Here is a 12,439-nt window from a genome sequence, read left to right on the forward strand (position 1 = left end):
TTCACCAGTGTATTGATACAAAAACAATGGTGTCAGTGAGTCATTCAACATAAGCAAAGTACACAAATATTTAATTGTCCATAAGAAGAAGAATAAGTTCAATTTTTTTGTTGTTTTAAAATGAGAGAAAATTCCTCTATTTATAGACAACAAAAGGTAGTGTGAACAAATGTTTATTGTGTCTTATTCGATAGGTTACAACCCTTCGTAAAGGTCACAACCCTTCAGAAAGGTCACAACCCTTAGGAAAGATCACAACCTTTCATAAAAGTCACAACTTTTCATAAAAGTCACAACTTTTCATAAAAGTCACAATTCTTCATAAAAGTCGCAATTTTTCATAAAAGTCACAATTTTTCATAAACGAGGAAGGCTAGTTTTGGAAATAAAATAAATTAAAAGAGAATTTTGGTTTGTAATGGCGCTACATACGCGAGTCTAGAATTTTCTTTTATATATATATATATATTGACTTCTTGTGGGATAAGAGAGATAAATTACTATGAGCGGTAATTAAGGTTATGCCCCTCTATATATACTTTGAACTTACCTCTAAATATAGAAAGATGTGATTCTTTTTATACTCCCTCTGTCTCAATTTATGTGACATATTTTGAATTTCAAGATTCAAACAAGTCTATCTTTGATCGTAAATTTTTCCTATATCTTTTAAAATATATTGAATTATCAATTATTGTGACTTATAGTACTTTTTATGTAGTTTATAAATATATAAATTTCATTTTAAAAAATTTGAAGATTTCATGAGCAAATTCTCAGTCAAACTTAAACTGTTTGACTCTCGAAAAGCGAAATGTGTCACACAAATTGGGACAGAGGGAGTAATAACTTAAAGAAGAAGAAGATCATGTAAATTGAATAGAGGGGTTTAATGTGATAATTACCAATTAAAATTTAAAAATACAAATGTAATGAGCATTCTGCTTTTACAAAATTACAAATAGAAATGTATGAATTGAACTTTCAACATTTAAAAGAAAGCACACAATAGCTAACAGCTTCCTTGGTCATTTTTGTCCTTGTTATCAGCATACTTTTGAAGATTTTCTCCATGCAATTTTCCATACCTAAACTCATCAAAAACTTCAACTCCCATATTTATGTAAAAATCATATGACTTCTTATTCCAAACTGCGATTATTCCATCCACCGATACGAACCCATTGTTGGCAGCAATGGACGAAACTGTTCCAAACAACAATTTCCCCATTCCCAACTTTCTATAACTCTCTCTGAAGTAAAGACTCTCAAAATAAAATCCAGGCTTGTCATTGAAACATGAATAATTAGCGTAAAAGAAAGCATATCCTGCAATGTAAGCATCACTCTTATCATCATATTTTGATCGGAACTCCTCAACTTGTCCTTCAACGACAGGGAATTTAAGGTCGAACGTTGTAAGGACAGGCTTGAACCCTTCATTTGTGGGTTCGTTAAAAGGTGTTGGAGAGACTTCAAGTAGAAGTACGGATGGCCCGTAGAAAAGTGGAAGAGGATTTTCTTTAAAAAGCAAGCCCTCTAAGGAGGACTCAGTAGCTTTGTATAAATGAGTGTAATTATGGTATTCATGGATTTGGTAAAACAATTGGTATATATGAGATAGATCAGATTTCGTAGCAAGACGAACTCGTGTGTATATCTTTCCAGTGATGGTAACGTTGTTGTTTTCCGATGATGCATCGGTGGTTATTATTTCAGATGGAGATGGAGTTGGTTGTTGAGTAGCAGGAGCCATGGGAAAGTATTTAGTTAAATTTGGAGATAAAGGAAATGTTGAAAGGACTAGTAATGGGATATTGTGTGGAAATACTTTAGTATCATAATGGTTATTTATAGTGGAGAATTAAGTTGTCTCTTTTTAAAATTCATTTATTTGCTAGTGAGATTAGTGGATTTTTCAACAATAAAAAACGGTTGGTGGAGGTCAACTCTGACGTGCGTTCTATAGGGTCGAGTCATTGATGTAATTGGTTTGGCCTTTGGCCACCAATTTTATGTTGTTGATACTACTTTCCACTTATCCTTTATTTTATAATAGATTTTTGTTTTTATTTATTTCTTTTGACTTATTAAGAAAAGATAAAAAAATTTTATATATTTTACCCTCACCATTAAATATCTATTTTTCAAATCATTATTTCAAGACTCAATACTAAGTATCATTTAATAAGAATAGTTTGGTAATATATATATATATATATAATTATTTTATTTTTTTTTCTTAATGGGTATGTTAAGTCAAACAGTCACAAAAAAAGTGAATGGAGGGAATAATAATTAACTATTTCTGTTTGAATTTATATGACACGTTTTGATTTTTAGTTAGTCCACGAATAATTACACGTAAAATTTAATAATGCTATCAACATTTTACTTATGGTGGATCTCAATTGTTTCGCGAAAAAAGTTCATAAAGATATACTCTTTTTAAGGTAGTTTTGAAACATTTTAAAGTTTCCCCTTATTTCGTAAATTGATATACAGTAAACTACTTCATATAAACTTCGTCTGTGGTATTTTTAAGGTCGAAAGTTGTAAGGACGGGCTTGAACCCTTCGTCTGTGGTATTTTTAGGTTCGTTAAAAGGTGTTGGAGAGACTTCGAGTAGAAGTACAGATGGCCCGTAGAAAAGTGGAAGAGGATTTTCTTTAAAAAGCAAATTGGCTAAGGAGGACTCAGTAGCTTTGTATAAATGAGTATAGTTATGGTAGACATGAATTTGGTAAAACAATTGGTATATATGAGACAAATCAGATTTTGTAGCGAGACGAACTCTTGTGTATATCTTTCTGGTGATGGTAACGTTATTGTTTTCCGATGATGCATCGGTGATTATTGTTTCAGATGGAGTTGGTTGTTGAGGAGCAGGAGCCATGAGAGAGAGCTGTCAACCTACACAATTGTGTAGAAGCAAGGGTGAGTACCGAAAACCACAGATAGTCGCAAGTAACTCTAAACTAAGCAAAACTAGCAGCTACAAACAACTCCTTTCAATCCCAACCGAACCACCGAAACTTCAATCTAGCAGCAAACCAACCAACCTATACTAAACAGATCATATTCAACAGTTAGAACCAACAGTATATCCTCATCAACCTCAGATCAACAAATAAGAGCAAGTAGATCAAATTTCACATAAAAAGGGTAAACCGATACAATCCACACATCACAGACAAAGATAAGGCAAATGCGATGCAAAATGCAATAATGATGTCATGTAGTCGTGATGCATGTCTGTCCTACGATACACATTTGTTGACGTAATCAGTCCGCGCTGAATACTCAAATCAGAACCCATGGGGGCCACACATGGACCATGTATCACCGCCGGAACCAGATCCCATCGGCATCCAAATCGCTAGCCGGAGCTAGTCCATCTCATATATCTCTAGCCGGAGCTAGTCTCAACCGTGTCTCATATCCATCCATCCTCATATCAGTGTCTCAGAACTCATGCAACAGATAGTTCACACATGGGATGAATAATGAATATGCACATGTCATCAATCACAATCATATCACGATCACATCATAGTATTACACATCATCTGTCTCAATCATAACCATATCACGACCACATTATACTATTACATATCACCTGTCTCAATCACAACTATATCACGACCACATCATAGTATTACACATCACATGTCTCAATCACAACCATATCACTGCCACATCATAGTATTACACATCACTTGTCTCAATCACAACCATATCACGACCACATCATAGTATTACACATCATCTGTCTCAACATCAATGCCTGTATCAATCATAGCCTACTCATGCTCTTCTATCCCCTCAATATCAGTTATCACATGACTTATTCAATAAATTCAAGTCACATATAACACATTTAGCTCGTTTTATTCCCCATCTTTCATTTACAACAATTTCAATCAACAAATAAAACTCATCCTCAATCCCCATTACTCCCCAACACAATTAGGAAAGTAGTCATGCGTAGTCTAAGAGTTTTACAAAGTTTGGAAGTCACTTGCCTTAAAACGAACTCCAAAAGTTACTTAACTTGAGCCCTTTCCTTTCCGAGTATAATCCGGATCACGATAATCTATTCAAACAATTATTCACAATCACAATTCGAGTCCAATGACATCAAAATCAAGAAATTTAGAGAAAAAGGGCAAAACGGTCCAAAAGTCTCATACCAGAAAACGATACCCAAATCTAGAAATTTTTTATGTAAAATGATCCTTAAAGTATTTGGAAGCTAATGGTGAAAACCAATTTGAAAATGGAGTTGAAATCAATTCACAAACTCAATTTGAAGGAAAATTCACGTTCTTGAAGAAGTCTAAAATATTCGAATCCGAAACCCCGACTCGAAAATGAAATATCTCTTAAAAAACATCTTACCCATGCTTAGATAAGTTCAAATATGAAATTTCATAAAAAACGGAGTTAAGATCGACCTTGAAATTCTCAATTTATCAAACTTTAACTTTACCGGGAAAGTCCAAATTGTACGCGGTTAATATGATGAAAATAATCGATGAATCAATAATTTTATGTTAAAAATCAGTTTACCCATAACATAAGGATCGTAAATATACCTTTTTCATCAAAAAGGGAGTCCAAATCGATAAAACCCCAATTTTTCCCAAGAGATTTATGGATAGGGAAAAAAAACCCAGATAAAGAAATTATGAGAAAATGTCGAATTGAAGATTGAATATTAACCCTCATATTAATTCAAGAAGAAACCCATAAGAATCACTCCATTCCGATCTCTAGAACTCCCGATATGCTCAAAATACCAAATGAACACAGTCTGAGATTTTTATAACAATACATGGCTGTTATGCACCAGAAAAACAGCAGTTAATCTTTCACTAAAAAGACCGTAATTTCCTCATACGATAGTGAAATGACCCGATTCTTTTTTGTAAATGTCTTAAATAATGATACGGACCTGCTCGTTCAATCGGAGCTCAATTTCATGCTCGTTGCCCAGTCAAATATCATTTCTACTCGGTAAACAATTATTTCTTATTTGCGATAAAATTCCGATCTCGGGTTAGCGAAAATGCACCAAAATTTGCAGATAAGTCCTATAATTCATGCTCAAAATTTCAGAACCTTCGGAATAATTTTTCGACCTTTAAAACTAATAATGAACCCTTTAGTTGCCACAATTTGCTGAAATAGTGTCAAAGTATCCAAGAAACTTAAAAGCTCACCCAAAACTCATTTGGCACTTCCCGAACACAAACCAAATATGCTACTAGCTTGAAAATGACATTTCGGACTCAATGAAATCTTCGGAATTTGAATTCGAGGTCTCCTTGACCCGGTATCCGATAAGGCGTCAAGAAACTAACTTTAGGCTCAAAAAGTCGAAATGCACTCGGGGACTCTAAAAATTCAACCAAGACTCATTCTAGACTTAGAATCACCCCCTGAATCCAACGGTGCCCTCGGAATTCCATTTCGAGCACCGGAACCTTGTTTGTTGACCAAAGTCAACTCTTGATCAAAATTTCACAATTTTTGCAACTTAGGACCTCAAATCTTCGTTTTAACTCCAAATTCGACTCCGTAAATTCTCATAGACCCGTTTCGACATTTTAAAACTGCTGAAATCGGCGGAAATCCGATTCGAGTCTCGAAACTCCAAATGACTCGAAATAGCACTTTTAACCAAACTTTAACTCTTAAAAACTCAGCTTTTCATCCAACTTCAAAAAAACAACAATTAGGACTCGGGGCAACTATCGGGAGGGGTAAAACGGTCATTTTATAAAAATTTCCAAAAATGACCTTTAGGGTCATTACACATCAACATGCTCACGGAAAAATAATGTTGTTGAGATTAATAAGGTTAGTTTCAAATCATCATCTCTTCAAAGAAAAGGAAAATAAAATTGTTTTTTTAAAATGTTTAAAATATTATGACAGGTTGTTTTTTAATAATAAATAACAGATTTGTGCTTTTTGATAATTTATTTTTTTTAAATACTAATGCAACCATATGCACTATAATTCCCCATAAAAATAGTATTTATTATTAAAAATAAAATTAATCTTAAAAGATTTTTCATTTAAAAATAAATGTTTATAAAAAAATAAATTTTACAAAATTATATTTTGCCAAAAAATTAAATAAAAACGCATGCATTTAACTGCAGTTAATTATTTTAAAATTAGTGGATCAGTTTTAGATGAGTTAGTGGGATCAGTTTTAAATTTATATAAATATTTTTATCTTTTTAATTTTGAGTTATGTAAAGGGGAGTAGTGAATTTCTAAAATATAAGTAAATTGATTAAGAATTTTTTACTTCCAATTTAAAATTCCATAATTCAAATAATTTTAATTTATAAACTAAAATTTAACAAAAAAAAATAATATAATAAAAATTGTTAATTATAATTTAACAAAAAAATAATACAATAAAAACAAAATAAAAACAAAACAAAGAGTTAGCTGAAACTCCTATTTAAAAACTCATTTTTCCTATATTTCCTCTCATGTTCACACTTTACTAACAATTAAATTTTTTAAAATAAATTTATTTCAAAAATTTTAAAAATAGTATGACCAAAACATAAAAAATAAAAATTGAATGATAAGCATTATCCGTAACACACAATAATCTTATGAATTACCGAATTCTAATTCTCAATTAGAATATTACTACAGTTAATATGACTTTTTTTTTATACAGTTAATATGACTATTTTCTTTTTTTTTTATTTTTATTTTAACCAAAAAATAAGATTAATTCTTCTTAATTCATTTTTCTTTTTCTTTTTTTTTTCTGAAAAAAGAAGAAGAGAAAATCACGATGGTGTGAGAATTCTAACTAATCATTTCAAAAAACACATGCATTTAAGTTTTTATTTTTTAATTATAATTAAATAGTTGAAAATGTTTACATCTCAATTCAAATTTAAAATAGCTATATCAACTCTAAACTAATAAACTATACCTAATTTGTTTATTTATAAATTCATTCTCAACTTAGAATCCAACTTTTATTTTTATTTTTAAGTTTAAAATGGGAAAACAATTGCATTTTTGTTTTTTTTTTAAAAAACTTTTATTTTTTAAAACACAAATCTTTCGAAGATTTGCCCAACAAATGTCAATATTTTGTTGATTATTTGGTAGTAATATTTTTGGTTAGAAGTTTTATATATATATATATATATATATATATATATATATATATATATTTATATATATAATTGAAAAACAATTAACAATAATTTATAATTTAATTAGATGTAAACAAATGAATTTTAGAAATGTGATTTTATCTCAGACATATTTTGTGCGTGTGTAACTTTCTTTTGAAACTGAAAAAGTTGTGTTAATTTTAATTGTAAAAGGATTTATATGTAATTATTTCTTGATTATTTAAAATTTGATTTTATTCTATAATTATTAAAATCATGAATTTAATTTTATTTTATCCTCTATTTATGTATATGTTTCAATAAAATTTTAAATTCATAAGCATTTCTAAATTAATTTTCATTATACGTAGGAAAATTAAATCAATATTTAACAGGTCCCATTATAATAAATTGTTATTTATATGTTGAATTTACTGTTGAACTTGATTTTAGGAATGAATTTAAAATTTTAAGTTTTAAATTTAACATGTTGCTATTTAATTAAATTTAAAATAAATCATATGTGGCCCCTTAAAATTGTCCGCATAATTCACTTAGACACCTCAATTGAGCTAGTGCCTATTGAACACTTTTATCTATTTAAACGTTGTTTCTATTAGATACTTTTCGGTAATCAGCAAAAAATGTAAAGTGAGTGTGACACACTCTCAATGACATGACAAAATGCTTAATGAAAAGACGACATGTGGCAAGTGGTCCCCAAAAATTATAGAATATGATTTTTAAACTTTAAAAAATAAAATTTATTTCAAATACATTTCAATCTTTTTCTCTTATATATAAAAATATTGAAAATAATAACGCATACTACCCAGCCCTATGCTATCCCACCCCCACGCTACCCCACCCCCTTTCTTCTTCATCTTCTTCCCTAATCCCTGCAACATTTCATTTCTAACCATAATAAAACTCAATATCTTATCAAATTATTTACCTATTCAGTTTTTTAAAAAAAAAATCATACCTAATACGTGAGAGAAATATAGAGAGAGAGACACATACAAGAGTGATGAAGAAACGGAGTTTGTTGACGGATAATCATTTCAAAATCGATTGCTAAAGAGAAATCAAGAGGACTCAAATTAATTTTATCGAATTCTTTGATATTATTTTTTATAAGTTAAATGGGTTCACATTTTAATTTTGAGTGATGATGTTTGTTTGAAGATGGCTGGAAATGGAGCTATCAGCTAAATTTTTTACTCCAATGTCCAAAAATCTTCTTTCTTCTTTCGTTTTTGAAGATCCAATGCAGTTGTCTTTGAAAACCTAATTGAGGTGAAGAAGATGATCGAAAGCGGGAGTGGGGGACTTTTTCTTTTTGCGATTAAAAAAATTATTGGTTTAAAAAATATTTTTAAAAAATCGTTTAAGTCATTTACGATGATAAGAATCAATGGAAGAAGAAAAACTGAAGTTTTCTTGAAAAAATAAATTAAAAAAATATGATTTTAGAAATCTTCACGCGCCAAAGGAAAGTGAAAAACACTTTTTCTACCATATCAACATTTTGTGTTTAATAGGTATACATTTTGAACAATTTAGGTGTTCAATAGACACTAGCCCTACTTTAAGGGCCATAGATGACTTAAGCCTAAAATCACTTATATATCAATTCAGAGGGATGCATCATTTATTGAGAATTTGGCAAGTAAGAGCCTGTTTGGATGGGCTTTTAAGCTGGTCAAACTGGCTTAAAAGCCAGTTTTTGACTTATTAGAGTGTTTGGCAATTATCAAAATGATTTATTTTAAGTCAAAAATGACTTATTTTAAGCCAAAAGCTAAAAGCTAGGGGGGGGGGGAGCTTTTTTTTTTTTAACTTAAAAGCACTTTTATGTTGACCAAGTATATTACCTTTTTGCCCTTAATTCTTTTATACAATTTCCAAATTGCCCATATTGAATTATTATTATTATTATTATTATTATTATTATTATTATTATTATATCTTATTATTATTATTATTATTATTATTATTACTATTACTATTACTATTATATTATTATTATTATTATTATTATTATATTACTATTACTATTATTATTTATATTATTATTATTATTAAATTATTATTATTATTATTATATTATTATTATTATTATTATGTTATTATTATTATAATTATTATTATTACTATTACTATTACTATTACTATTATTATTATTATTATTATTATTATTATTATTATTATTATTATTATTACTATTACTATTACTATTATTATTATTATTAATAAAATAATAATAATAAATATTATTATTATTATTATTATTATTATAATAATAATAAATATTATTATTATTATTACTATTACTATTATTATTATTATTATTATTATTATTATAATAATTATTATTACTATTACTATTACTATTATTATTATTATTATTATTATTACTATTACTATTACTATTATTATTATTATTATTATTACTATTACTATTACTATTATTATTATTATTATTATTATTATTATGTGTATTATTATTATAATAATTATTATTACTATTACTATTACTATTATTATTATTATTATTATATTATTATTATTATTATTACTATTACTATTACTATTATATTATTATTTTATTATTTTATTATTATTACTATTATTATTTTATTATTTTATTATTATTACTATTATTATTATTTTTATTTTTTTATTATTATTATTATTATTTCTGAAATATGAATTTATATTCCTCTTATAAGGTGGTAAAGAAATATGTGAATGATAGAAAAATATTATTACTTATGGATGTAAAACATAAATTAATTTTGTTTTAATTTTTTTTTAAGTATAAAAACCTTAAATTAATCAACTTTTTATCATGTTAACAGCTTAAAGGGTATTTCAGACATTTTGATAAAAAAAAGTGTTTACCAGCACTTATTTGCCAAACACATCAACAACTTTTTTTTCAACTGCAGCACTTTTATCCAAACACATAACTACTTATTTTAAAAATAAGTTCCAGCACTTTAAAAAGTTACTTTTTAAAAGTTACTTTTTTTAAGTCAATCCAAACGGGCTCTAAGTAATAATGTCACTCAGCTTATAGAATACTTGGGAAATGGCAACAGACATAAATTATTGAAATGAGCAATTTTTAACTTTTTTATAACAAATCTTAGTATGCCTAAATTAATCAATAAGTACAAATAATAAATAGGCTACACGTAAGTATGCGTGATAATTTTGGTTTCATGTTTCATTATATAGCTATCGATCAAATGGTTATAAATTATAAGTGTGCATTTTCTCCCTCGTATGAGGACTTTTTTTTCTTTCTCTTTTTCTTCTTCTTAATGTGTTATGAGTTAATCAAAGTGAAGTGTAGCAAACATGTCTGGATATCACTGTTACATTAAGATTTTAAAAAATTATCAAGTTATTTGCAATTATAATAAGATAGACACTTTAATATGATAATATCGTAACTTAAACTAATAATTAATTTATCTTTAATAAATTAAGTGATAATTTACGCTAAGAAATTCTTCAATGCAATTACTTATGTACGCTATAGCTATGTTTAAAGTGATTTTTTAAAACTCTAATTCTAAGAGACGAAAGAGTTTTTCATTTTGGAATTGTGGCTTCAATATATGCAATGATAATACTAAAATATTACATAAAAAAATTCATGTATAATGTTGTCAATTCATTCAAAAAGTCTATCAACATTTTCATATATTCGTAATATATACACTATTTAAGATTAAGTCGCAATACCTTCACTTCAATCTTATGTTGAATTTGGATCACATTTAGTTTTAATTAATACCATACCATTCATTCTCTTATTTCCTTCATTTAGTTGTATTGTTTAACAAGTGGACATTACTTGACTTGCAACTTTTGATCTCCTTTGTAATAGAATGGCCTTGTTTATGGTAGAATATTTTCTTCATTCAATTTTGATTATATAAACTGTGCAAAGAGATAAACTCATCGAAAAAAGAGAATAATTTGATTTGTTACCAGAAAGCCATGAAATATAATCAAAATTTCTCACGATGATTCTCTTTCAAAAATAAAATCACATAAAAAAGAATATAAATACTGTGTTTTGTATTTATAGAGAGTGAAAACAAAGAACAAAAAAGTTAAAACTCTAAAGTTATAATCAGTTTTGAATTCAAAAACCTCAATTGTTTAAGATAAAGTCGAAATTAAAAAAATGCACCCAAGTTAGTTTTGTTTTTATAAGAGACCACGTTGCTTTTTCTTTTTATTTTCCTTTTAAACTGAATTTTCTCATATTTTTCTTCATATGAAATTTTAAAATGTGATTAAAAGAAAAAACTGTAAAGAAAAATAAAATTCATGATTTGTCCGATGTAATATAGTTATATTGATCTTAATTAATGTTTTAAATAGTTAATTTTCTTAAAACAATTATCTTATGTTAATCAATTACCTATACTTTAGGAACCATTACCTATAGATTCCGTACTTATTAAACTATTCAGTTTTATTTTTATTTTTATTTTTAAATTCAAATTAAAAAACAGTGACTAATTTTTAATTTTAGGAAAAAAAACATGGAATTATTTAGTTGGTTACTCTTTTTTATTTTTTATTTTCGGTTAATATTAGATACATATTTAAAATATTTTAAAATTATTTTTAAAATTTTAAAATTGTTCGAAATTTTGTGTGCAATGTTGAAACTGTAATTATTAGTGAAGAAATGGGACAATTTAGTTAGTTTTCTTCTTTCTTTCTCACTTTTTTTTTTCAAATTAGTTGAATTTCAAATTCTTCTAAAAATAAATAATTTTTTTTTTTTTTAGAAAATCCTTATATAATTAGTAGTTGATGACATGTGTCTTTTTATTTTATTTTTAAAAAAATTCAGATTAATAATATTTAGTTAATTGATTTTTTAAAAACGGAAAGCTAAAGAATAATTGTATATAGATAGAAACGTTATTTTTAAAAATATTTTATTTACTTTTTGTTTCACTTAAATACAGATTTACAGTTTCTTCATGTTAAATTTTAAAATTGTTTTAAAATCGTATCTCAATTAATTGTAAAAACTGCTTTTAAAGTATTTTTTTTAAAAATAAAATAAAATTTACTATTTAAACAAATTACATATTATATATAATTAATTTAGATGATTTAAAAATCTGATTTTTGTGGTGATGACATGTGTCACTTTTTCTTCTTCTATTATATATAGATAGATTTTGAAACATTTTAAAGTTTTCCCTTTATTCCGTATACTCAGTATTCAA

At 27.1% G+C, this 12,439-nt stretch overlaps 1 protein-coding gene and 1 long non-coding RNA gene across 2 annotated transcripts in view; one reads left to right on the top strand and one right to left on the bottom strand.

Annotated features, from left to right (window-relative positions):
* Nucleotides 1–875: 875 nt before the first annotated feature.
* LOC125826120 (tyramine N-feruloyltransferase 4/11-like) overlaps nucleotides 876–12,439 on the bottom strand; it is a 40,570-nt gene continuing 29,006 nt past the window's right edge. The window contains exon 3 of the mRNA XM_049505423.1: nucleotides 876–1,088. Within this exon, the coding sequence (XP_049361380.1) occupies nucleotides 1,013–1,088 (76 nt within the window). The 3' untranslated portion in view covers nucleotides 876–1,012. The remainder of the gene's footprint in view (nucleotides 1,089–12,439) is intronic.
* Nucleotides 1,349–12,439, top strand: part of LOC125826134 (uncharacterized) — a 31,702-nt gene continuing 20,611 nt past the window's right edge. The window contains exon 1 of the long non-coding RNA XR_007442927.1: nucleotides 1,349–1,461. This is a non-coding gene — a long non-coding RNA (uncharacterized LOC125826134). The remainder of the gene's footprint in view (nucleotides 1,462–12,439) is intronic.

The sequence above is a fragment of the Solanum verrucosum genome, unplaced genomic scaffold (assembly GCF_900185275.1).
Source record: "Solanum verrucosum unplaced genomic scaffold, falcon-dt-bn FXZP01000060.1, whole genome shotgun sequence".
Taxonomy (NCBI): Eukaryota; Viridiplantae; Streptophyta; class Magnoliopsida; order Solanales; family Solanaceae; genus Solanum; species Solanum verrucosum.